General features: G+C 45.1%; 1 protein-coding gene across 6 annotated transcripts in view; it reads left to right on the plus strand.

Moving 5' to 3' along the window:
* TBC1D1 (TBC1 domain family member 1) overlaps positions 1-26,765 on the plus strand; it is a 208,025-nt gene that overhangs the window by 68,808 nt on the left and 112,452 nt on the right. The window contains exon 1 of one of the 6 annotated variants that reach the window (XM_036331276.1): positions 10,299-10,467. The exons of the other annotated variants lie outside the window; for them this stretch is intronic. Coding sequence (XP_036187169.1) covers positions 10,438-10,467 — 30 coding nt within the window. The 5' untranslated portion in view covers positions 10,299-10,437. Of the gene's footprint in view, positions 1-10,298; positions 10,468-26,765 lie in introns of those variants that run through there. 6 annotated transcript variants of the gene reach the window in all.

Here is a 26,765-nt window from a genome sequence, read left to right on the forward strand (position 1 = left end):
AATGAGCCAAACCAGTTAGGGCAAAACTTGATCATTTTAAAGAACTAAATGAAGATGAGCAAATAGAAGTGGTTTTAGAAGTGGGAAATAATTCTAATCAAAAGTAAACTGTCTTTTTTAAAGAAAAGAAAATGATGATTTATTATAGGAAGAAAGGAAAGTTAGATCTGATTTTTAAAACATGTTTTAAAAAATATTTTTATTGATTTCAGGGAGGAAGGGAGAGGGAGAGAGAGATAGAAACATCAATGATGAGAAAGAATCAATGATTGGCTGCCTCCTCCATGCCCCCCCCCCATTGGGGATTGAGCCCACAATGTGGGCATGTGCCCTGACCAGGAATCAAGCAGTGACCTCCTCGTTCATAGGTTGAGCCACACTGGCTGGGCTGATTTTTATTCACCGGTATGTTTGATCAGGAGATAGGAATTATATTTTTTCCGTCTAATTTTTAAGGAGAAACCTGAACTTTAGTTTAGAGAAAAAGTTCTTTTTTAGTGAAATTAGTGCTATGTAAGTGGTGTTTTTAATGTTTCCATTATAAATTATAATGAAAATGTCTGAGTTTAAAGTCGAGCATCTATATTTAGTTATAACACAGGGTGAGGATGTCAGAATCTTTGACTAAATTTTCAGTGTTTTTCTTTTATGAGCTCATTGCCGCTGGGTTTTTCCATGAATTTGAAACATGTGTGTTCAGTACTTTGGAGAGAAGATTATTTGCTTAAACTTTATAGGCTGAGCTAAAAATAGAAAAACACTGTTTCTATTTTTGGAATGTCTTGCCAACTGAAAAGTGAACATGATAACTACATATATTAAGCAAAAATAGTGAGAGGGAAAGAGATGTTTAGTATATTAATTTAGCTGGTTTAGAAATGTCACAAGCATTTTCATGAAGCGATAAATTTGCGTCAAAAAGTAAAATCCTGTTTTAACAAGACTGGCGAGTGCAGAGACAAAAAAAGCATCCGAAACGGCTGTGAACTTTTTTCTTTAGGTGGTTGCTTACTGTCTGGTTCCCTCTGGAGCTATGCGTTCAATGGCTCTCCTTCTTACACTGCAGTCTCAGTGTTCTAGTGGGGCTGCAGCCAGCGTTTAATTTTGCAAGGCTTCTGGATAAATACAGTGAAGTGAAGGTGGCTGGAACCACTGAAAATGTTTTTATTAAATCTGCTTGCTAGTATTCTGGCTTGCAAGAAACTAAGACTGGACACACAATTGTGGGGCCTAAAAAAAAATAGTACTTTTCCTCCCTCCTTCTAAGTTCTTCAAGGCTGGGTTAATAATCCTGTTAACAGAAAGATGAACAGGAGAGAATCAGTTTTAATATATGTGCGTGGGGAATTCACATAGGCGTGGAAATTCCAAAAGCAGTGGGGCAGCGTTGGGTATATAAGACATTTTGGGTGAAGGAGAAAAGGGGGATGGGGTATTAGATTTTAGAATTGAGAATGGATGATGTATAGGTAGTTGAGGAAGAGAGAGGGACACAGAGGTATCTCGCTAACGGGCACAGCCTGCAGCCCTCTGTTCACCACACTTAATTCTAGGCTCAGGAGAACATCCTGAGATCTCCTTCCTGAAGCAGGTTTCTCTGTCTGAATCTCCTGGGCAGGCAGGTGGGGTGGGTGTTCAAAGATTCTTTCTGAGTCTTTTGTTTCTTAATCAACAGCTTAAAAATCACTATCCCCAAAAGGCAACTTCAGGGTGGCAAATGTTGGTTCCCTTTCCAAACGAAACATAAAATTAGAGACCTTAATTTAAACGTTGACATAGTTCTATCAAAGTGCAATGTTCTTTAGCTGTCACCTGAACTTGTCTACCTCCAAATAAGCCTTCAAATTTGTCCTTTTACTCCCCCCTCACTTCCCCCTTCACTTTTTTTCACTCATTCACCGATTTATTGAGTACCTTGGCTCAGAAGCCAGTCTTTGGAGTACTTGGTCCTGTTACTCAGAGACTCTGCTTTTTAAGTTAGCATGATTTAAAACGTGAGTGCACGTGTGTGCTTGAGAGAAAGGATTGTGGGCAGGAGTGGTAGGGGAGTGCGAGTGAACAGAATCTGTTGCTGAGGGAGGAATTTCTGAGCTGTGGGGAGGTGAGCAGGGCTAGTAATGCTTGTGCACTCCAAGTCTGCCCAGCTAGAATGATAGGAATTTGCCAGAGAAACTTGGAGGATTCACTGTGTGGCTTACAAAGTAACAAATGGAGCACAGTCATGCTGCTAGACATAGCAACTCATAAAAAGGGAGAGGAAATATTGAGAGACATCCGGGGCCCACCCAGCCCAGAATTAGTTTTGGCTAACACACAATCTCCTGTTTGATCTCAACTGTTTGTCCTGTGTATAAAGCCAACCAAGATCTTGAGACCTCTAGCCCATCACTTCTGTATTATTTCTACATTAATAACATACTGTATTAGTCAAGGTTCTCCAGAGAAACAGAAACAATTCTCTCTCTCTCTCTCTCTCTCTCTCTCTCTCTCTCTCTCAGAGGATATTTATTATAGGAATTGGTTCATGTGGTTATAGAGGCCGAGAAGTCCCAGGGTTTGCCATCTAAAGGATGGAGACTTAGGAAAGCTGATGGTGAAACTCAGCACAAGTCCAAGGCCTGAGAACTGGGGATTCGATGGTGGAAGTCCTGGTCTGAGTCCAAAGGCTGGAGAACCAGGAGTGCTGATGTTCAAGGGCAGGAGAAGATGGATGTCTCGGCTTAAGCACAGAGCACATTTGTCCTTCTGCCTTTCTGTTCTATTCAGGCCAAAGACTGGGGGATGTCCACCCAACACTGATGGGCAGTCTTTACTGACTCAAACGCTAATCTCTATCCGGAGGCACCCTCACAGATACACCCTGAAGTAATGGTTACCAGCTATCTGAGTGTGCCTTAGTCCAGACCAATTGACAGTAAAATGAACCACCGCACATACCCATTATTAACCAACAGCAATCACTGCTACGACTACTGTTACTACTACAGCTGTCATTTGCTGAGCACTTACTGAATGCAAGGACTCAAACTGAGTGCTTTATATGCATCTTATTTCACCCTGAAACCAGCCCTTTGAAGTGTGGGTTCTATTATTATAAAGCCTCAGGAAATTAATACACCTAAAGTCATTCAACTATCATCACATAGAGGGATTTTAAAAATTAAGATATAATTCACATACCATGGAATTTGGATACTTAGTATATTCACATCACCACTAATTCCAAAATAATTTCATTACCCCAAAAAGAAACTCATTTGCAGTCACTCCTCATTTTTCCCTCCCCACCAGTCTCTGGAAACTATGAATCTACTGCCTGTTTCTATGGATTGCTTATTTTAGGTATTTCTTATAAATGGAACCATCCTATATAATAAAAGCCTAATGTGAAAATTGTCCCCTCAGGCAGTCGTTCAACTGGGTGTTTGACCGCTCGCTATGATGTGTGCTGACCACCAGGGGGCAGCGCGGAACATGGTGGGCATCAGCGATGCACTGTGACCTCTCGCCAGCTACCTGGGGGTGGGGGTGACAGGGATGGAGGTGCGGTGAGAATGTGGGTGTCTGCCAAGCTTGCTCTCACTCCCCCTGCTACCCTCCCCCAGGATGCCAGGGCTCACACACCGGCGCTCAGGTGCCAGGTGGGCGCCCGCAGGAAGCCCGTCCTGAACCCACGTGGCCTCTTCCGGGTGAGCCTGGTTGCAGCTGCCGGGAATGCAGGGACCAGTCAGGTTCCCCATGGGTTCTGCAAGGCTCCCCATGGATTCGTGCAGGAGCCGGTCTGCAAGGCCGGCCGGGAGAGAGTGTGCTGCCCGCTAGGCTTCCATGCAGTGCTGCTGGGTGGCCCAGAGGTCCATGCTGCACCCTGGCCTGCGGTGTCCAGCTGTGCTCACTGCATCTCCGTGTGGGCACTTGGGTGCCATGACTCAGGCGGAGGGGGGTGCACGAAGGCCCAGGTGTGCCTAGGGTCCAGAGCTCAGCTGGGACCTGCCCTTCCACGCCAGATGCTTGTGCTTCGATCGCTGACCAGGTCTAGGGACCTCACCCATGCATGAATTTTGTGCACTGGGCCTCTAGTACAATATATAGTCTCTTGAGCCTGGTTTCTTTCACTCATTGTAATGTTTTTAACGTCCATTTATGCCTTAGCATGTATCAGTACTTTATTCCTTTTTATGACCAAACTAGAGGCCCAGTACATGAAATTCGTGCACAGGTAGAGTCCCTAGGTCTGGCTGGTGATCAGGGCCTATTGGGGCCTTCCTTCCCCGGCTGCCAGCTACCAGCCGGAGCCTTCCTTTGTTCCGCACCGCCCCCTGGTGGTCAGTGCAGATCATAGTGAGCGGTCAAACTCCCAAGGGGACAATTTGCCTATTAGCCTTTTATCACATAGGATAATATTCCATTGTATGGGTATACTACATTTTGTTTATTCATTCTTTAATTGGTGATGGACATTTAGGTGGTTTTCACTTTTTAGCCATTTTGAATAATGCTATCGTGAACAGTCAAGTACACATTGTTTCATGGACATATGTTTTTAATTCATTCATATATATATATATATATATATATATATATATATATATATATACACACACACACACACATATATATACATACATACTGAGTGGCCAAATTATTATGAGCGGCCAGATTATTATGACCACCCCATCAGTACAATGAAGTGAATTAGTTATGCAAATAATAATAATAAAACCTTGAGAGTATTTGCTTAGGAAGTTTTCAATATTCAGTATTTTTGGAAGTGTCAATGAAGTACTGATGGGGTGGTTATAATAATCTGGCCAGTCATAATAATCTGGCCACTCAGTGTATATATATAATGACTTTTCTGGACTTGATAGTATCCTCAGCAAATATTTTTCTTGAAACAGACTTTTACACTGGTGAGGTATGATTGCATGCTGTCAAACTACAATTTACTAATATTCTCTCTCTGATTTCTGCCCTAGTAGGGCTTGATTGCAGGAGGTGAAGGCCAGTCCTCTATCCCTGGGTGCAGCTGGGGTCCTCCTTCCTGGAAAGCCCCTCCCTCATCACCAGCTCTAGAAAGAAATCCTGAAGTCTTCCAGCCAGGCAGCTACCTTTTGTTCCTCTGGCCTCTCTTCCCTGCCTGATCTTCCTGCTCCCCTCTCTGCCCCTTGAGGGGTTCAGGTGTGATCACTTTTGCTGTTTCTTGTAAGGACACGTGTTGCTTTATACAACAGGTGCTGATGAATATTCTGGAACTGAATAAACTGCTGATCAGCTGCTGTGATACTGTGATTTCTAATAAGAAACATATAGGGTGTCCCCCCCAAATGTATACATATACTTTGAATAATTATAAAGGCAGCATTTATTAAAATACATTTCATATTCAAAATTGAGCTATCAGCTGTTAATGTGTGTATACATTTTTTTTCCGGGGGGGAACACCCTTTATATTTGGTCTTTGTCCCCCTTCCTGGCACAGAGCTCATCAAACCCTTGGAATTTCCTGGGAAGAGAATGAGAAAGGTGTCTTTTGTTATGTTAATGAGGTGACTAAGTCAGCAAAGGTTGGAGGTTGGTTGCCAGGGGAACCAACCACAGGATTAAAGGGTTGAAGTTTTCAGTCTCACTCCCTAACCTTCAGGGAGGGGAGAGGGGCTGGAGATTGACTTCAATCACCAAGTGCTAGTGATCTAATCAATTATGCTTATATAATGGAATCTCCTTAAAAACCCCCATGATGGGGTTCAGGGAACTTCCAGGTCGGTGAGCACCTGCGGAAGCAGGAAGAATGCTGCTCCCGGAGGGCACGGCAGGTCTGTGTGCTTTCTCCATACCTCGCCCTCTTCGTCTCTTCCATCCAGCTGTTCCTGAGTTACAGCCTTTTGTAATAAACCATTAAACTCGTAAGTGAAAGGTTTCTCTGAGTTCTGTTAGCCGTGCTATAAATTAATTGAACCCAAGAAAGGGGTTGTGAGAGCCTGTGACTTATAGCCAGTTGGTCAGAAGCACAGGTGACAGCCTGGATTTGTGACTGGCATCTGAAGTGGGGAATAGGGGACAGTGTGGTAGGATCAAGCCTGTAATCCGTGGGACCTGACGGGATCTCCAGGTAGACAGAGTCAGAACTGAGTTGAACCCTAGGGCTCCCAGGCTGGTGTCAGAGAAGTGTTTGGTGGTGTGGAAAAACACACACATATTGTCGATTGTAGCTGCCAAGTGTCAAGTGGTTCTGATTCATTTGAAGTTGAGTTTCCTTGTTGTTGGTATTGCAGTGGTTTTTAACCAGGTCCTGTAGGGAACTGGGGGGAACCGGCTGGTAGGGTGAGGTCATGCTTTTGCATCTTCCTGCCTCCCCACATCTGAGTTGGACAGCAGCCTTTCTGTGAACCTCCCAACTCTCAGAAGGTTGCGCTGTCCTTGCCTCTTGCTCCTCCCAAAAGGAGGAAAATGGCAGAAGAGTGGGGCAGGAGTGTAAGGGTTTGTTTGGGGTGGGGAGGGGGCGCGGGGGTGTGGGGGAGGCTTATAGGGGAGTAATTCTTCCAGTTCCTGCCCTTCTCCCTTTTTTCAACTCCTTCCTTAATGTCTCAGGAAAACTGAGATGGTGAGAGATTAAGTAATCCTTTTAAAGTATTGTATTTTCTGTAGATCCTATTTGTTTAGATCTCCATAGTCCTGTCTGGATAGCCTGTTCCTCTCCACAGAGCAACCACATCTTTTTAAAAAAATTTATTTTTAAATAAGTGATCTAGAACTATGGAAGTGCTTGTCAATTCTACTTGACGATCAGAATCACTTTAGGAGAAAAAATACACACACACACACACACACACACACACACACACACACACTTCTCCAAGCTTAAGTAGACCTAGAGGTCACCGCCAATATTAATCTCTCAGGCTGAATTCATTTGGCTGACACATTTTGCTTGGCGGGTGGAGTTTTAATAATTGAGCACACCTTCTCCAAGATGCCCCATTCCATTCATTCCTTATTGTCTCACACATGGCCTTCTTCACACATTTATATGACCTGCCTACCCTCTGAGGTCTCTGAGAATTAGACCCTGCCCTAGAGCAGCCACATTATCAGCCTTCCTTCCCCACCTACATTCCCCCCCGCAGCACAGAAACTCTGATAGACAATCAGGTCTCAGAACCATCAGCATCTTTGAGCACTGACTGTCCTGTCTGCAGCGATTCTCAATTCTGGCTGAATGAGAATCACAGGAAGCTGTTAAAAGTTACTGATCCCTGGTCTACATACAGTTCTTTCCTGGGGGAATGTCCAGTTTCTTGGGAAAAGGATACATTTTTTCAGATGGGAGGGAGTGTGATGTTTTAAGAAAAATTTATCAATTTGGGTGTGGGATCAGTTAGATTGTCTGATGTCAACAGTTTCCCTGTAATGAAATTTCAGATTATAACAGAATCTCTTTGTGTGGTGGGACTGGTAAGCCACATGTTGGTAGTGAATTAAAATAAGATCTTTCATGTGTGTTTCTTAAAATATTTGGTGTTAGAGCTCCACACCTTACAAATCTACCCTGTGGAAAGGCACTTAGGTTCCCATGAAATGAGTGATTTTGCCCGGTCCTGGACCAGGGAGACCTGGAGCAGAGGGAGACCTCTGTGCGTCTAAAAGATATGTAAGCTTTAGGCAAGTTCAGACCAAGCTCTGCAAGAGCCCCCACTGTATGTGGAGATGTGGATTCAGGTTTAAACAAATGAAGCTTTTGTTGAAAAGCTTCCCTATTTCACCTACACACTATCCCGTTGTACTGTATTACATTCAGGATTTGGTCTGAATTCAAATTTTTTTGGTAAGAAGTGCAATTTTTATTCTCCTAAATTTAATGAAAAAAATGTGTGTGTGTGTGTGTGTGTGTGTGTGTGTGTGTGTGTGTGTGTGTGTGTGTTTGGCGTCCCCACCTCCTACCCAAGTAGCAGAAAATGGGTCTGAATCAGTTAGAGGTAATTCCGGTTTCCTTAGTCAACTTAGGGCTCCCCTATTCTCTCCCCAGTGTTGCTTCTAAGTTCCTGCAAAGCTGGGGGATGGAGTGGTGGAGTGATGGCACATGACGATGTTTGTCATCGGTCCAGCTCGCTCTACCGGGTCCTCAGCTGCCCATGCACTCCCATCACAACTATGTTGTTGCCTAGGAACTCTCGAGATTTCTCTCTAGCTCAGCTAGTTCACACCATTCCAAGGTCACAGGACAATTTTAGCTGCCTTCTTGGGGGGTTGTTGCTAGTAATTTATGATTATTATTATTAGACCAGTGTCAATAAATCTCACATACAAGTGCATTCTCAAACTTTAATGTGCTACCTGGACTCATGGTGAAATGAAGGCTCTGACTCAGTAGATGTGGATTAGGGCAGGGCCTGCATTTCTAACACATTGTCAGGTGATATCCAGGCTGCTGGTCTTTGACTTTAATGGAGCTCTCAGCCTCCATCTCTTCCACTTGCTGGGGAAGTGATGTGGTAACAGGGAAAGATGTGGTTAAATGACGACAAATGCACTCTCCTTTTCTCCCTTTTAATTTCTTTAGGGAACCTCTCTGCTTAAAAGAATAAAAGAAAGCCACTTCCCTAGGATGCTTCTAAGGCTATTTTCAATTATCCAGATACCTCTGTTAGAATAATATCACTTTTGACTCCCCCCATGCCTTTATCCTGTATCTTACTCCCATGCACCCTACTGGGAAGGAGAAAAAAAAAGAGTTGACATTCCCTGCCCACCCCCACCAACCCCCCTCCCTCTGTCCCATGATGCTCCGCTTGGTACTCATGCCTGGAATGCGGACTAGACTTAATTTCCTTACTTTCAGTGAATAGAGTACAGCAGAAGTCTTGGGATGGAACTTCTGATGTTAGTTTATACCAGTGATTTTCAACTGGTGGGCCGCAATAATTTTTAAAACGTGCAATATGTAACTGTGTAGCCAGGGGCAATGACCTCTTTTCCTTTAGTTTGCCAAATAAAAAAATAACAACAGCCAACACCACAATAGCCGTCCAGTGTGAATGAATCAAAATTATACCTATTTTTTTTTTTTTGTCAAATCGACAAAAGATATTTTTTGGTGTGCCACAGAATTTTAGTCATTCATTAATGTTGCCTCTGGAAGAAAAAGGTTGAAAATCCCTGGTTTATACAACTGACTTCCTTCTTGGACCTGAGCGTTTTCTTGGATGACTTGTGAGAAGACCACCATGATGCAGCAAGAAACCAAGGCAGAGACCCAGGGCCTGCAAGGAACTGAACCCTGAAAACAACTAGTGAGTGACAGAGAAAGGGGACCACAGTCCCAGCCCAGTCTTGAGGTGCCTGCAAACCCCAGCTAACAGCAATCTCAAGAGAGACCTTGAGCCAGAAACTGTTGTTTTCAGCGTCTCAGATTTGGGTTATTTTGTAACTCAGCAATAGACAAGTAATATACCCACCTAACTCAGATGCATTTGGGGAATATCATTAAAGGCGCTTACTGACCTATCATGAAGATAGTGCACAATTGATATGACAAAAGGAAAGAGAAGCGAACTTCTTGGGCCGGGGTGGCTAACTGGAACTCAGTGAGTGGCTCAGCATGCATGACATGCATCCGCTACGAGACCTTTGGCCTTTTTAATTTTATTTATTTTTTCAACGTGGAACTCTCAGGTGCCTGAGTTTGAAACTCAATCTAACCGTTGTAGCTATAAACTGACTGACTACACTTGTCTTATCATCTCGCCCTGGAAGAGAACCGGTGAAAGCAACGTTTCTCAGTCGCTACAACCCTGGGCTGGCAGGAGCTGGAGGTTCTTTTCCTCCGCCTCTTTCTAGTCTCAATAGCCGAGTTGTCTGCCTCGGAGAAAACCACCTTCGATTACATAAAGGTTATTAGGGGCCGGGGAAACACTAGTCCTTTTGTTACCAGCCATCTCCCGACTTTAGGGGTGGGGGTAACCCCTGGAAAGTTGGGCGGGCTTTGTGTTCTCTCCAACTCTGGGCTTTTCTCAAACCGCAGAGCCCGGGATTTCTAGTTGAGAAGCCGCGGCCCTGGTCTTCAGGGTTTGGCCTCCTCCTCCCCGAGCTGCGCGCGGCAGCCCGGAGCAGGGGGACCCCAGCGCCTCCCAACTTCCCGCCGCGCGCCCGAGTCAGCGGGTGGTGCAGGGAGGGGGGGGGCGGTGAAGGCGGGGCCGGCGCTCCCCTCCCCCTCCCTCCCCGTTGTCCCCACCCACTTCCCTTTCTGGGTCCGGCAGTCCCGCGGGCGCGACCCCTCCAGCAGTGACGCGTGGGGAGGAGCCGCCGCCGCTGCCGCCTGCGCGGGGGAGCCATGCCCGCGCCCCGCCGCGCCCCGAGCCCGCCCCCGGCTGCCCGCCGCTCCACGAGCCGGCGGCGGGAGTGAGCGGGAGCGGCGGGCGAGGAGCCTCCGCCGGGCCCGCAATGTCACCATTGTTCAGCTGGGTGGCCAAGGTAGGCGGCGTCCGTTACCGGAGCGGACCGCCCTGGGAGCTGGCGTCCCGGTGGGCGCGGTCCGGGGAACAGTTGTAACTGTCGGGCCGTCGGGGGGTCCGGAGCGCGGGGAGCGCTAGCGGCCGGGGGTCCGACTGAGCCCGGGCCGCCCGCGGCGGGGGCGCCCCGCAGCCCCGGGTCCGCGGGGAGAGCGGCCAGTGCATCCCGGTGGTTGTCCTGGTGGTTCTCATTCATTCGTGCCCGTCCGGTGGAGCAAAGGGGCAAGTGGTGTCACGCCCATTTCACAGATGGGGAGACTGAGGCTGACCACGGGACCCAGGGGTTCGCACCTGGCGATCAGCCGTTCAGGCTTGGCAGCTCCCGCCCCCCCCCCCCCCCCCGGGCGCCGTGGACTCCCCGCTGGGTGCGTTCCCTCCGGCTTGGGGGCTGTGTAGCATCCTCCTCGATCTCGGTGTGTGATTGGTTGTCTGGGATGGTACACTGAGGATGTCCACAGGGCTGATGAACTCGGTGCACCCAGAGGGTGGGTGCCTGTCCTTTGTTTTTAACTCCCTGGTTTCAATAGCAAGGTTTTGAAGTCTGAGTTTTAGATGTCAGTTCTTTGCTCTGTGTTTCCTGAAAGTTTTATTTTCAGATCGCTGGCGCCGTCAGAATCACCGAGCGTTACCAATCCAGACCAGTTTCACTGCTGCTAAAAGGAAGCCGTTGGAGTAGATTTCCAGAGTTCCCACCAGCCCGAGAACATAGTAATAGAATAATGCCATCCGGGGTACCAGGTGTTGTGTGTTTTGAAAGCTGCATCCCTCGCAGCCTCTAGGGCCAGCAGGGCCATGGGGCATCTTTCTCGCTCCCCAGGGCTGCTCCCGGGGTATGGCAGGTTGAGTAATAAGCTCACATTGAGAAAACCCCTTAGCCATTCTGTGACCCTTTATGGATACTAATTAGGTGGTCGTTATAGCTGTAGTTATGATGCAACGCTTTTAGAGTGTCATTTTAAAGTGCATTTCTATGAATACCTGTTAATGAGGCAGGTAAGGCTCCGCCTGTCGTTGAGGTTTAATAAAGCGGAGACACAGAAACTGAGTAAGATTAGTTATTAGACAGGTGCTATGCCCTATTCCTTCACGGAAGCCTCAGAGAATCTTCACTTCCTGAAACACAGCTGGTGGGAAAATGAAATGACAAAAAAGTTTTGAATCAATCACTTTTTGCTAAAGAAAAATTGATAATGCCCAGATTTTCTGGTTTGAACTGACAGCTAATATAATGGCTTTTATAAATAATGCTAATTTTAAAAAATGATATTACGTAGTTTAAAATGTAATTCACGCTGTGCGGTCTGGTTATATTTTACTTACCGATTCTCGGTTGAGGATTTGAATCTATTTTTATATATTTATGCTGTAAGGCCAAAAGGAGAAAAAAATAGAAACTCATGTTTTTTAATTTTAAAATCAATAAGTAAATCTAAAAAAACAAAAAACAAAGCAGAACCCAACATATTGCCAGTACTGTTTGATAGTTTTATTTACTTTTCCAAAATGTATTTAATAAAATACTTTTCTCTATGGGAGTGAGATGGATTTTGTAGTTTACATTGGCCTGCGGAGGTAACAGTGAGAACACCAGACCAAAGTCTTATTTAAAATAATAATAATAATAATGACTTTTATAAGGATTGTCAGCCAACTAGCAACACTTTTGAAAAGCTTATGTAAATGAACTATGTGTTAATAATGGGATCTAAATTCTGAATCATGTTATTCCAAAGCTATTTAAACTGCAGAACAAAAACAACAACAAGCTGAATTGTTTTTGGCGCAGATTTTTCACTTGTCAGCATAATTTTAAAAAATATTGTTACTTTATATTTTATTTCTTCTAGGTGGTGTGCTATTATGAATTGCATCCTGGAATTGATTTTTATAGACAATATGTTATTTTGTAAGAGCTTTTAGAATATGAAAGTTCATTTATTGGGGCTATAGATTATAAGAGTGACTTTCAATGGAACTTGTTTGGTTTTCAGTTTAGAGAAGTCATTAACACACCTTGCATTATAGATTAGGGAATGTTTTTAAAAGCAGAAAAGCAAGAGGCAGATAATGCACACAATGTGCATAATCCCCAAGTGCATTTATATTTGGTTTTAGAATGACCCTTCAAAAACACACAAATGCATATAGCACACACCTCACATCTAAGTTTATTTTCAATTTTGACCTTTGCAAACTGCACCTCAACAGCTGGTAGGAAAGGGGAGTGGATGTAACTAGGAGCAGATGGATACCTGAACATGAATTTGTTTTTCTTGGGTGATGCATTAATATTGCATGACTATTTACAGTGAGCCATTTTATGGTGTAAGAATAAAGCCAAAACAGGGAAGAATTTTATTTCAAAGAGATTATCTGTTAAAAAAAAGAAAACAATAATATGTTTTTTGTTTGTTTGTTTGTTTGTTTTATATTGGACATGACCTGGAACATTAAAGCAGGCTTGCATTGTGTCACAAACGGACCCAGATTATATAGCGGTGTGCTTTTTTGAGTTTTTTACGTAGATTATAAGTAAAAACAAACCTCCCAAGCTTTGTGATGTTCATACTAAACCCATACTCCAGCAACCTGGCAGTTTAGAGTATTTCTATGCCAAAGCAGAACTGCCCAGCGACTTTCTGAATTGCACCTGCCTGTAAAGATTATAGTTAAGATTATTGCTAGTACCTCAGATTAGTGGATTATAAATATATAAGTCCATTTATCAGGAAAAATGGAAAATGGGTCTTAAATACAGTCAAATTTCCTGTGTTCTCAAATCCAAGTGCAGTTTCATGTAGTTTAGGCCTTATATGAAGTTATTTTCCAGGGCTCATGTATTTATTCAGCAGATGTTTATTGGGTGCCTTCTGTGTACCAGGCCCTGCTCATGCCCTGGAGGAGTTAGTTCACTTTGCCCAATGGGTTTAGCCTTTAAAAAATCCACACTGAAGTTTCGTAAGCCAAATACTTAAAAATGCATTAGGGAAGGAATGAATCCTTCTGTAAAACAAACAACCGATTACTGACAGATATGTTATGTAATACCAGGTTTCTCATATTTTGGCCTTGCTTAAAACATAGGTTTGTAGCCATTATTCATTTAATAAATCATTTAACAAAATGTTTTTGATGCAGATATTTATGGAGCACCAACTATGTGTCAGGTACTGTTTGAAGAACTGGAGATTAAGTAGTGGACAAGGCACACCTAGTCCATGTTTTTATGGAGCTCGAATGCTAGACAGGAGGGACAGCCGGTAGGAGAAGTAGGCTAACAGATGACCGAGGTAGTTTCAGATGGTGGTGAGTGCTAGGCAGTAAACAAGGTGGTTTGATGGAGTGACTGGGGTCTGGGGTGGTGAGGAGGTGACATTTCAACAGAGTGGGTAAGAGGGCACTAAACATGGTCCAGGCAGAGGGAGCAGCAGGGACCTTGCAAGGCCTGGAGGTGGCACCAGGTGGGCCTGTGGAAGCAGCAGGAAGCAGGCAGGTAGGCCCTGAGCCCAGAGGGGTAATCTGGGCCAGACCATTTAAGGCTCTGTAGGCACCATACAGGTTTGGATTCCCTTTACAGTGCAATGGATGCCATTAGAGGGTGTGAAAGAACGGGAGTGACATGAGGCCCTGGAAGCAGAGAGACTGCGCAGACTGTTGTGGTTCGGGCAGGAGGTGAGAGTGGTGGCTGGGACTTGGGGAGTAAGGAAGGGGCACCAGTGGATACATCATCGTTCTTTATCTTCTGAGATGATGTGACCCAGTGGCTTCGCATCTTGTTTGTCTGAGGTTGCTGCAAATGGCCAGGTAACTAATTGCCTCTGTGTTGAGTACAAGTGCAGCATGTCCGTTGTTCAGCTGCTCCTAACCACGGCTTTCAGGCGCAGCTGTGCCCAGCCACTGGGCTTATTTATTTACCTCTGAGGTTTTCTGTACACTGGAGCAGCCCACCTCGGGTGCCTGAGATCAGTTGGACTCGCCTTTCTGTTTACACAGCACACAGCCGCCTCCTGTAAGGTGTGATCTGACTAGCCAGCGTTCAGGCAGCAATTCTTCTGTCTTGCTTAAAGTCAGTCCCATGTCAGTGTGTCCTAGCTTTATGTGATGGGTTAATTAAAAATAATTTATTAAAAGTTTTTTTTCCCTCCTGTAGACTTATATGACTTTTAATTAGTGGATGTTTGAGTTTAGTAAAGAGGGAAAACTTGTCATAGTTAAACCATCCCTAGAATTTGAAAAATTTGCTGACTCTGCTCAGCAAAGCTAGTGTGGCCCTGAGTGAGATTTCAGCTGAGAACCTGTGGGGCATTTTTGTCTGGCGGTGGTAGTAAGTAGTTCCTCTTGGCTTTGGGAGCCCAGGGAGGTTTTGCTAAGAGAGAATGGAGAAAAGCAGGGATAGAAACTCCACCTAATCCACGAGCCCAGAGCAGATCTCCTAAAGGGAAAAAAAGCAAACGTAGTGTGCTTTCCACATTCCCTACACTGAGCTTAGCCTATATGTGCCTCCGCCCCACCTTTCACCCCTTCCCTGAAACATCTCCGATTACTCACTCATTCATTCATTCATTCATTCATTCATTCGATGAATTGTACTACACAGGGTAGAAGATAAGCCCTAGGGCATGTCCTCTGCCCTGCAGGAGCTCCTCTGCAAGGGGAGGTTAGACCACCGGCCAGCTGGGCTGTGGCATGGGAGAGAAGGGAGGCTCTGGCCCCGCGTGAAGGTGGCCAAAGAGGAGTCACCCAAGGGTGGCGGGCAGTTGGAGTAGCACGTGCAGAGTGCGGGAAAGGCCTGCAAGCACGTGGGAGGAGCCTCAGGTACAGGCTGCTGGTCAGGCTGGAAGGAGAGCCCGCTGTAGGGAGTAGCAGAGGGTGAGCCTGGCCAGATGAGCAGGGGCCAGGATGCACGTGGCACGCAGACGCCTTCAGAGGAGCTGGCATTCTATCCTGGGGCAGTGGGGATCCCTGTAGGGACTAAAGCAGATCTTTGACCAAACTCTCGTAGCCACATCGTCCATTCTGTGTGAGGCCTTGAGTTATAGTTATTTGAATATTTTATTTCCTCTCCTAGCCCGTAAGCCCCATGAACACAGGGGTGGTGTTGTGTTTTATGCCAGTGTATACAGATCACTAGGGCATCTTGTTCAAATGTACTTCTGCTTGAGAAGGTCTGGGATGGAACTCAAGGTCCTGCATGTGCAACAAGCACCCTGGCGATGTTGCTGCTGCTGGTCTGGGGACCACACTTTGAGTAGCAGAGTTCTCACTGTCTGTGTTTTCTGTTACAGCTACCTTTAGACACAGGAGCTGCTATTTTTTTTTTAAACAAATGCCATGATTTCAGGTTTGTTCCTTGTATCTTCTGGGAGGATAACAGTAGAACTTAATGAAGTGAAACGTAAAAACTTAAAATCAACAGTAACCTTGAAGTTGAATGTCTGGGGAACAGGAGTGGAAGGAAGATTTTACACTGTGTACTCTTTTTTCCCCCCTTTATTGATTAAGGTATTACATATGTGTCCTTATCTCCCCCTTACCCCCCCCCCCAGCCATGTGGGTATGCTTGTTACAGTTGATAAACCTGCACTGACATATTATTATTATTACCCAAGTCTATAGTTCATTCTTGATGTTGTATATTCTGTGTGTTTGGACAAATGTATAATGATATGTATCTATAATATATACTAAAAAGCTCCACAGTCCTAAAAATCCTCTGTGCTCTGCCTGCTCATCTCTTCCTCCCCTCACCCCCTGGCAACCACTGACCTTTACAATTTTGCCTTTTCCAGAATTTCATATAGTTGGAATCGTAAAGCACATATCTTTTACAGATTGGCTTTCACTTAGTAATGTTCATTTAAGTTTCTTTTGCGTCTTTTCATGGCTTGATTGCTCACTTTTTAGTGCTGAATAGTATTCCATTGCCTGGACGGACCAAGTTTATCTATTCATCTATGGAAGGACATCTTAGTTGCTTCCAAGTTTTGACAATTATGAATAAAGCGGCTGTAAACATCTGCGAGCAGTTTTTTGTGTGGACACAGGTTTTCACCTCCTTTGGGTAAATACCGGGGAGCACAGTTGCTGGATCATACAGTAAGAATACGTGCAGTTTTAAATAGACTTTTTAAAAGAGCAGTTATAGGTTTCACAGCAGCTGTGGGAGATGGGGTGGGAGTGTATAATGTATCTCTTCTCTTCTAATATGGGAGCCTGAGTTTTCTCAGAAGAGCATCAGCTGTCAAGCTGCCTACCGAAGTGGCTATAACATTTGCTTCCCATCAGCAGTGAGAGAGAGTTCTGGTTGCTCCACACCCTCACCTGCATTTGGCCTTGTCAGGGTTCCAGATTGTGGCCATTCTAATAGTCGTGTAGTGGCGTCTCATTGTTGCTTTCATGTGCATTTCCCTGATGACATATGATGTGGAGTACCCCCTCCCCCTTCTTTTGATTGTTAACTTATAATGAGTAAAAATAATAAATTAGTCCTTTAAAATTTTGTTTTATAATACACAGTGACATTCAGGAACATCTATAAAACAGAAAAGCAACACTTTATATTGGGTATACTTGTGAATCTAAACAAGTATCCCTAATTTCCCATTATTTCTCTTATCTTGGATTTTACTCTCGGAAGAGTGATGAACCAGCAGTCTACTGCACTGTTTGTTAGGTTTATAAGAAAGACGTAATGGAAAAATTTTCTTTTAGTGTTCATGTACTCTGGTCCCTTTTCTGCAAATTATTTTTACATCTGTCAGGTGTTATAATGGGATTAAACTCACAGGCGTTGTTCACTTACTTTGGTTAACTTTGCTGAGCCTGTTTTCTCATTTAGTATATTCTGTATTTATCTTAAAAGAATAGATCCTGTTTTAAAATTGAATAACGTCAAAATGTGCTTAGGAAATGGCAAAGAACATTAGTGAATGTAAATTGTTTAAAACATGGTTGAATTTGTGATTTAAGTCAATGGCTTAGTGCATGTGTGGTGCTGGGCACCGTGGCCCCAGAGATGAGCAGGACCTGGGCCCAGCCTTCACACAGTTTGTCGTCTAGCAGGGAGAAGGCACCCGGGAAGAGAGCTAAATGTGATAGTACAGCTGCATGCAGAGGGAGTCACTCAGCTGGGACTTCCAGGGAGACCTTTGAAGGAGGTGAGGTCTGAGCTAAAGGTCTTTAAGAGAAAGATGATTGAGTTGATGGGTGGAGTATGTAGATGGTGGAAAGGAATGAGAAATACTAGTGGTAGTTTTCCAGCATGTTTTGGAATTATTCAGTGTTGCTTTCCAACTCTTTGCCTTGTTTTTGAGACCAGTGATTTTTAACCTTGAGGAAGGCACATCAGGCTAAAGAAATTACCCAGATATAGGGAGATTTGGCGTTAAGAAAGGCCCTTTCTTTCATCCCAGCACACCCTAGGGTGCGCTCGCGGGCACACACACACACACACACACACACACACACCCCAGTAGTTGTGGTTAGCCTGGTGGTGGTGATTTTGCTGTAACCAGAATGTAATCTTGAGTGTAATTCCACTGGCTGTTTTCTACATGAGGAAACGGAGACCCAGAGCAATGAAGTAATTACATTTAACAGTCACACAGCTGGTTTGTGGCAGAACTGAAACCCAAGTTCTTGGACCCCTGGTTTTTGCATATCTTGTTAATGTTGCCCTGCTCACTTGTTTGTGCTTTGTCTCTAAAGTATGTCACTAAAGTCAAAAGTGTGTGTGTGTCTATCAAGCAATATATTGTATTTTGGAATACTTGATGTGGTCACCTGCGTCTGTACATGGCACTGCAGAGTGGGTTGAGGTGCCTGCCAGGAAGAGGGCAAAGAAAGGAAGCCTGGCGCTGGGCATCTGTTGGGGGGATGAGTGGAGATCCTCAGACATGGGAAGGTGTCATCAGTGCCAAGAGCCGGGGAGGCCTAGCTGGCCGTGTGATCTGCGGGCAGGAAGAAGCCAGGACCCGAGTATGGAAGAGAATGGGAGTTGCCGGGAGTTGCCGGGAGTTGCCGGAGTCCAGCGTGGCTCCTAGTGTTGGGCTGCAGTGGCCCTCCGGTCTTCACGTAGTGTTCTCATTTCCAGGAGGGTGGCCTGTGGGAGGTGGGGTAGGAGTGTCTCATGTATCTCTCCTCTTCTGATTTGGGAGATTGAGTTTGCGCAGAAAACATCAGCTGCTGCAAAGAGGATTTAACAGGAGGAAAAATTACATTAGCGTAAATATAACGATGAGAAGAAAGAGATAATTACGTTTTGGCGCACTTAATATGTGCCAGTCGTTTTGTTGGGAGTAGTCAACTTCCAAATAATTGTGGAAGCAATCGTATTATTCCTGCCTCCTGTATTTTTTGGAAAAGGAGTGTGAGGAAACAGAGCTGTTAAGATTCAAGCTTGAACTGTCTGGCTCTATATTTACATTTTATCTGTTGAACCTATGCCATCTTTGTAATAAAGGGATTACAATACAGGTTCAGGATATGGGACAGGGCGGTCAAAACTTTGAAAAATATCTTTCCCACAAAGGAACTTTTCTCCCTTAGGCGAGGGTCATAAAATGAGTTACTAACTTGCTTTTAAAAATAGGTGTACAATATTAAGAGAGAGAGTTAAACGTCCATCAGCTCCCTCCTGCACACCCCCTACTGGGGACCCTGGCAGAAGAGCTATGCACTGACCTGGAATTGAACCAGGACGTTTCAGTGCACTGGATGATACCCACCCAGCTGAGGTACACGGTGAAAGCAGAGTTTATTCCGGTATTTTTATGTATTATTTTCCATACCAACAACTCTAAATGTACATTTCCCACACTCTGCATTTTATAATCCCTCTTGCCCTTTTGTAATTCCTCTGTCTGACTTTCCCAGTCTTCCATGCAATCATTCATTTTCCATTCTTTACATTAGACTAGATCATATTTTTCATAATTTTAATAGGCACTATAAGGTGTGCACTTTTAAACAAATACCGGTTTAAAAAAATAAGTAAAAATAGGTGTGCAACATTGATGCGATACGGGAAGTAGAACTAATCATATTGGAATCCCTGAATTTCATAATGTTCTTAATTAGGGGGAAATGAAAACAGGAAATAAGTGGAAAAGTCACTGGTAGGCAAATCGAAGACAGGTCAAGATTGTGGGGAGGTTAGGGCCACTTGGGATAGACCGAAAGAGTTCAGTTTTGAGAGGACCATAGACCTGAGTTTTCTCTTTTCTTATTTACTTGAGTTGGGAGCTTCAGGGTGTGTTCACGTATTAGCTGGTATTCTTTTCACAGCACCATGAAACCATGTTGCATAGTTATTCAGCTTCTCTGGAAAATGTTCCCAGTGTGAAGAGTCTATTCTGAGTAGGCTCTCCGGAGAATGCGACCACAGTGGGCGTTTTCTCCAGCCCGTGGCAGTCCGCCAGACAGGAAGTGAAAGGCGTGGGCAGGAGCCCAGGTTCCCCCCGAGTTTGCTGTTGAGCCTTGGCCAGATGCCATGGGAATGATGACCGTTGCCCTGCTGCCTATGAGGTAGCGCTGTGTGGGGGTCACATGAGTGATGGGAGTGAGTGTAAACTGTCAGGTGCCCTTTAGGAAGAGCTTGTCCAGGCCACGTGGTAGGAGTAGAGACATATGTTTCCAGTATATTTCTTGACTTCTCCTCAAGTTATGCCTCCCTGGGCCCCAGGCCTTGCTCTGTGAAATGAGGACACTGTGTTGAATGATTGCTGTGATTCTTTTCAGTTTGGAATCTAGGTCAATATTACTGCAAGTCAGGCCCATCATCTTAGATTGTCCACCTCTGATAAGGAGCAGAGAGCCCCTGGAGCCATTGGTCTGGGGCACATCTTCTTTCCACCTGTTACCAGTGGAGAAATGACCTCCAACAAGTCACTTCTCTCTAGGCATGAATGTGTTCACCCACAAAGTGGGGACCATAGCCATCCTCCAGGCTGTAGAACATACTTGGAACAATGCCTGGCTCAGAGAAGCGCTAACAACATTGCGGCCACCACCATCATCATTGTGGAATTTAGGGATAGAGAAGACCTTTACAGTTTCTTAGTTCTGTCATTTATTTATTATTTGTTTCAAGATAAGAAAAGGGAGCCCTCCAGAGGTGAGGTCTCTTTCCCAAAGCCCAGCTTAGGTGTTCTGACACTTAGTCCACAGGTCTTTGCATCACCTGATACTCACTATGATATTTAGAGTCTTCTGTTGTTTTATCACATTCTGCATGCATTAAGCACAAGGCCTGGTTCAGCAGTACAGAACAAGAGCGAAATGTTTTGTCAGGCCACAAGCACTGTAGATCAGATGAAGGGGAAAGTGGGGCAGAGAGAATCCACAGGCCTCTGCCACCAGCAGGCTCTGTGACCTTGCCCAAGGTTACACTCTGCCTCAAATTCCCCTTCCCTAAAAGGGAGCGGCTGCCCCACTGTTTCTGAAGTCTTCTTCATCTCTTCGCTTCTACGGCTATTAAAGTCCAGGAAATACTGTGCCAACCAAAGAGGTAGATTCTCCAATTTTGGAAAACTTTAAAAATAGGAAGGAAGTTTATTTGTTTAGCAGAGTCCATAATTGTAGGCCCCTGAAGGCAGAGAATTGACCAAATGGTATTTTGTGGAAGTCTTGTTCACAGGGCGGACCCACAGGAAATGGTCCTTAGGTGAACACACACTGCGAGGTCTTTGAGACCATATTTGCTTAGAGACGTTCGCGCAGGCCCATTGTGATGGTCTCTGTTGTGTCAGGCCTTTTGTTTTTTCATACGTGTAAGTTTCCAAAGTTAAAATATTAGCGATTTGTAAAATTTGACTTTAGAAATTCAAACCAAAAGCTCCTTGTACATTGATTATTAAGAAATTAATTGTATAATGGGCATGAAATAGTGCTAATACGTTTACTATGGTCACAACCCTCTTATGGTTCCAGAAATAGCTGTATTTCTTTTTTTAAAAAAATATTTTTATTGATTTTAGAGAGGAAGGGAGAATGAGAGAGAGATAGAAGCATCAAAGATGAGAGAGAATCGTTGATTGGCTGCCTCCTGCACACCCCACACTGGGATCGAGCCTGGAACCGGGCATGTGCCCTGACCGGGAATCAAACCGTGACCTCCTGGTTCATAAGTCAACGCTCAACCACTGAGCCATGCTGGCCGGGCAAAAATAGCTGTATTTCTGAGTTTCTAGGTGACGGGAAGGGGTTCTCTTCCTATATTTGAAGGTAATAATACATAGGAATTTGTGTTATGCTGGAGTTTCAGTAAAGGCAGCCCTTCAGTTCTACCACCCAATGTTAGTGTAGCAGAAAGAACATCATGCCAGAGTCTGATTTCGTCAGTTCTCCGCCCTCTAAGCGAGCTGAGATGGTGATGGCTAGAACTTTTCCCCGGGGAAATTCCTCAGTGTGCTAGACCACCAGAGCATGCAATTCTGTGTAGTTTTGCAATTGCCACACCATTTAGAGTAGCCCCATGACAGTTCCCACATTCTTGGCCAAGAATGCCAGCTTCTCCTTCAAGTTCAGTGTTGATCATGATATTGTGCATCTCCTTTGAGCCGGGCGCTTGGGGCATAGGTGCCAGGATGAGAAAGACACGGGGCAGGCAGGGGTGTGCTGAGGTACTTACACGGTAGTCCTGCAGTGGAGGGGGCTGAGGGAGATGCAAAACCTCCGAGGAGCCATTTGGGACACAGAAGTAATAATCTTCCAAATGCAGAAAATCCCTCTTGACAGTCTCACTGTTGGCTTGAATCAGCGGGGAATAGTCAGGACTGTTGGTACACCGTGAACTGAACGTCGTCCTTCTCAAAACCATTGTTTTCCTGTTGGGAGCTAGCCATGCGGTTTGGATATGGGTGTTAAGAAAGGCCTACTGTGTCCTGGAGCCCCTCTCTCTGCAGATTTGGGGTCTATTTAGGTCTCTGACAATTTTTTTTCTTTAATCCTGATTGAATAATCAGGCAATGGAACCCCCTGGCCCCTCTCTGTGGGGGACGAGCTCTCAAGCCCTTTGTGCAGAGCCCAGGATGGGCACCAAAGCCCGCACCCCCACATCCTGCCTGCTTTTAAACTTGACAGTGCAAGCCCAGCAAGACGTGGGAGTCTACAAGGAAACTCTAAGTCACTGGAAATGTGGGCACCTGCTGCTGCTCTATTTTATTTATTTTTTTTAGTGGGTTTAAACATTTTAGTTCTAATGAGTACATTTCAAACCAAAGACTATATTTCATCCCAGTTAAAAGCAATCATGGGCATCTGGTGTGATCTAGAAAAAGAGCCCTGAATGGGTGGGTTTTCTGATAAAATGAATAGGTTGAAGGAGAGGTTCCAGGGTCTCATCCAGGGGCTGAGAAAGAGCATTTGGATGGAAGCAGCTACATGAGCAAAGGCATGGAGGTGGAAATTCAAAGGAGCAGGAGCCCAGAGTTTGTTTGAGTGGAGTGGAGTCACCCGGCCCCCATGCCCAGTTGGTGAATAGGAAACTCACAGGGAAGGGATGATGGGGATTCTGAAGGTCGGGCTGGGGTGTTGGCGTTTTGGAAGAGATGAGAGAGAAGCCCTATGTTTGTGAGTGGCAGGCTGAGGCCCTCAGAGCTGTGTTTCAGAAGACGAGGCTGTCAGTGGAGAGTGGGCTGGGTGGGTAGATACACTGGGAGAGGCCAGGGGCAGGGCGCTTGGTCAGGGGTCTTGCTGTGGCTGAATTAAGTACAGACCTAGACCAGCGCTTGAGGTTTGGGGCTCATCGTGAGAGAGCTGATGGAAAGATGGGGTAAGGAGAGAGAAGAGTAGAAGCCACTTTCCAGGTTTCAAAACGAGTTCCCTAGAAGGCATTTGGGAGACAAGGAGGAGGGAGAGAAGCCTGTTTTAGGGCAAAGAGCATGAGCTGGATTTGGGTATTTTAAGGTCAAGGTGCCTGAAGTCTGTGATTCTTAAAGAGGTGGTTGGAAATTTGAGTCAAATTGAGGAAAGAATTCAGAGCTAAAGATGTAGATTAAGAAAGCATTGGAAGGAGAGTAGACTTTGTATTGTGCAGATAATGTCGTGTAGAATTGTACACTTGAAACCGAGATAATTATTGACCAATGTAACGCCAATAAATTCAGTTGTAAAGAAGGAAAAAAAGAGTAAAAAAATTTAAAAAATTGGTATTTGGGGAGTGGATGCGACCCCTGGAGAGAGACAGAAAAAGCAGAATCCTCTCCAAGATGTCTGGGGGGCGAGTGCCTTTCACTCAACACCTTCTGAGAGAGAACCATGGTATTCAGCCGGCCTCGCTCCTCCCCGCCCCTGAGGGCTTATCTTCATTTTACTTTTCCTCTTATCCTCCTACATCAAGAGGAAGCCTCACTTTTGAAAACGGCAGGGTTCGGAGAGTGCAGTTCCCACGTGGAGGGTGGAATTCCTGTTCCTCGACTAGATTAATTGAGGGTAGATCAGAGCTGAAGTTCATTCAGGGAGTCCCCGAGGCCTCTCCACACACGTTGGCCGTGCCCTTGGCCATGCCCTTGGCCCGGGAAAAACAGCAAAGCTTTGAGTCCACGCCCAGCGGCCGACCTTGGCTGGCAGAGCCCGTCTTTATCTCTTGTTGGCCTTGGTTTCCTGTTGGTTCTCTAGGAATGTTCCTGGTTTAAAATACCTGGTCTTGTGAAGATGAAGTCACCCTCTGTTCTCTCCCCACATTCTCCCTCCGCCCCCCAGTAGGGGGCACAGAGCAGGGAGAGACGGTCCCGTGGCTCAACTACTGCAGTTTCTTCCTCAGTGTGTGTCTGCACACAAAGCCCTGGACTCGGGGAATTGAAAGTCTGACTTTGAGCAGCGAGGACATGCTCCGTCCATCCGGTTCTCGAACCTTCTGCTCAAGGGACGCTCAGCATTCCTTAAGAAGTCCACACCATTGTACAGACAGTAGCTCTAGTTGAAAGATTTCTATACTCCGAGCAGAAATCCTTCTCACTTTGTATCTCACCTTCTTTCCTTCCCGTTTATGAGAGTGTGTTCACCCTCTTCCCTGTGACAGGTGTGCACAGGCAGTGACCTGTGTCCTGCCTTCCTTCCCAGGCCGAACCCCTGAGCTCCTCTCCCCAGTCTCCACCCAGGGACTCACTGCTGCAGCCTTTAAAGTCTCCTGAAAGCAAGAACGGAACTTCCTCTGTGGCCTGATTTACCAGGCAGGACTGTGAGGCCGTGCCCCATTGCTTAGCTTAAGGCTGGCATTTCTCCTCATGCCAGAGGCTTTGCATTCCTTTTCATTCTCTTAAGTATCCAGGTCACTTTGCTGGATGATCCTGGGCTTATCGTCAACAAAATCCTTAAATCTTTTTCACATGAACTCCTGGCAAGCTGGGTCGGTCTGTCCCATGGATGCTTACTGGCTGAGGGTGTTGTTGTTTGTGGGTGTTTTTTGTTTTTTTTCAATTTATAATACTTTACATATCACCATGTTCCTGATGTTTGGATTTTTGTGGTTTGTTTTCTTATTCTATTAGCTAATTTTTTAAATGGCAGTGACATGAAGAGTGACATTTATTAAATGTAGTTTAGTCAATGATATTGTAGGTACTGGTCATATCAGGGAGATCACTTTGTAAAGTATATGGTTGTCTAACCACTAGGCTGTACACCTGAAACTAATACAAAATAATATTGAATGTAAACTGTAACTGAAAAATAAAACAAAATAAAAAGGGCACCGTAGTTCATTCCCTTTAACGTGACAGAGTGCATAGCCAGGGAGAAGGTGGCTGGGGGGGATGGTTGGGTGCTGGTATAAGATCCCGCTTTCTTTCTTACACACTAGAAGCAGAGGCAGGTCAGGGAGCCAGAGAAATGCTAGCTGAGGGCTAGGCACGGGTGATGAATTCAGACTTGGACAACTTCATTCTGTGCAGTTTTATACTGTTCCATTGTTGCCTCATGTACTGCTTTCAATTCCTTCCTGCTCTAAAAGCAGGGAGAAGGTATTTGCCACTTAATCCTGCTTGTGAGGTGTCATGTGCTAGGATACAATTGCATTTTATAAACATTTATCAAAGTTATCTCACACGTATAACGTCTGAGGAGCAGCGAATAATGGTGTTGTTGTTACACTTGGTGTTACATAAAGTATGAAATATGTTAAGTGGGAAATAGATCTGACCAGTTCTAACTAATACCCTTCACTGGCCCAAGTTCTGACTTGCCTGTTGATCAAGAAAAGGAACAGCTACTTGGCAAGGGTAGTTTATTTCAAGAAAAGCACTGAAATGGTATGAGAGAAAAGGCCTGTTTCTGCTCCCGATCTGATTGAAGTTCAGGATTCTTAAACATATGTGACAGGTTTTATTCACGAACGTAGGTAATGCTGTAAAAGCAGGTATGGTGTAAGTGATTGATGTACAGTTCACCCTTGAACATGTGGGTTAGGGTCACCAACCCCCTGCATAGTTGAAAATCTGCATCTAGTTTTTTAATATGTTTTTATTGATTTCAGAGAGGAAGGGAGAGGGAGAGAAAGATAGAAACATCAATGATGAAAGAGAATCATTGATCAGCTGCCTCCTGCACACCCCCTACTGGGGATCGAGCCTGCAATCTGGACATGTGCCCTGACTGGGAATTAAACTGTGGCCTCCTGGCTCATAGGTTGATGCTCAACCACTGAGCCACACCGGCTGGGCTGCGTATAATTTTTGACTCCCCCAAAACTTAAGTTGCTCCTCAATCTCCACTGGGGATTGGTGCCTGGATCCCTTGCAGAAAACAAAATCTGGGAATGCTCAAGTCCCCTATATAGGGTCAGCCCTCTCCTACTGTGGGCTTCCAATTCCAGATTAAAAGCAGTGCAAGTATTTAATGGAAAAAAAAGTATGTGTATAAGTGAACCTGCACAGTTCAAACCCATGTTGTTCAAGGGTCAACTGTGTTGATAAGGCATACCAGAACTCATTCTGGCAGTCACGCATTAATAAGTTTACGTTTTTAACACTCACTGGGAAATGATCATGGACCTCACAGATGAGAGGGGTCTGGGACTGGGCTGCTCTGAACTATGTTGGTGCCGATTGCACATGTCACCCACCCAGCCAATGGCAAAGTAGGGGCTGAGAGCCAGCCCACACTCGGCTCAGTGGAGTCCACTACCTGGTTTTCTGTCTGCGAGGTGGAGGCGGACAGAGGTTTGGCTTTTAGTAATTTGAAAAATGGCACTGCGTGTGTGGGTGGTAGCCCTATGCCAGAAATGATTTTGTGTTTAAAAAAATTAATGTTGTCAACATGGTT

The sequence above is a fragment of the Myotis myotis genome, unplaced genomic scaffold (assembly GCF_014108235.1).
Source record: "Myotis myotis isolate mMyoMyo1 unplaced genomic scaffold, mMyoMyo1.p scaffold_m19_p_1, whole genome shotgun sequence".
Taxonomy (NCBI): domain Eukaryota; kingdom Metazoa; phylum Chordata; class Mammalia; order Chiroptera; family Vespertilionidae; genus Myotis; species Myotis myotis.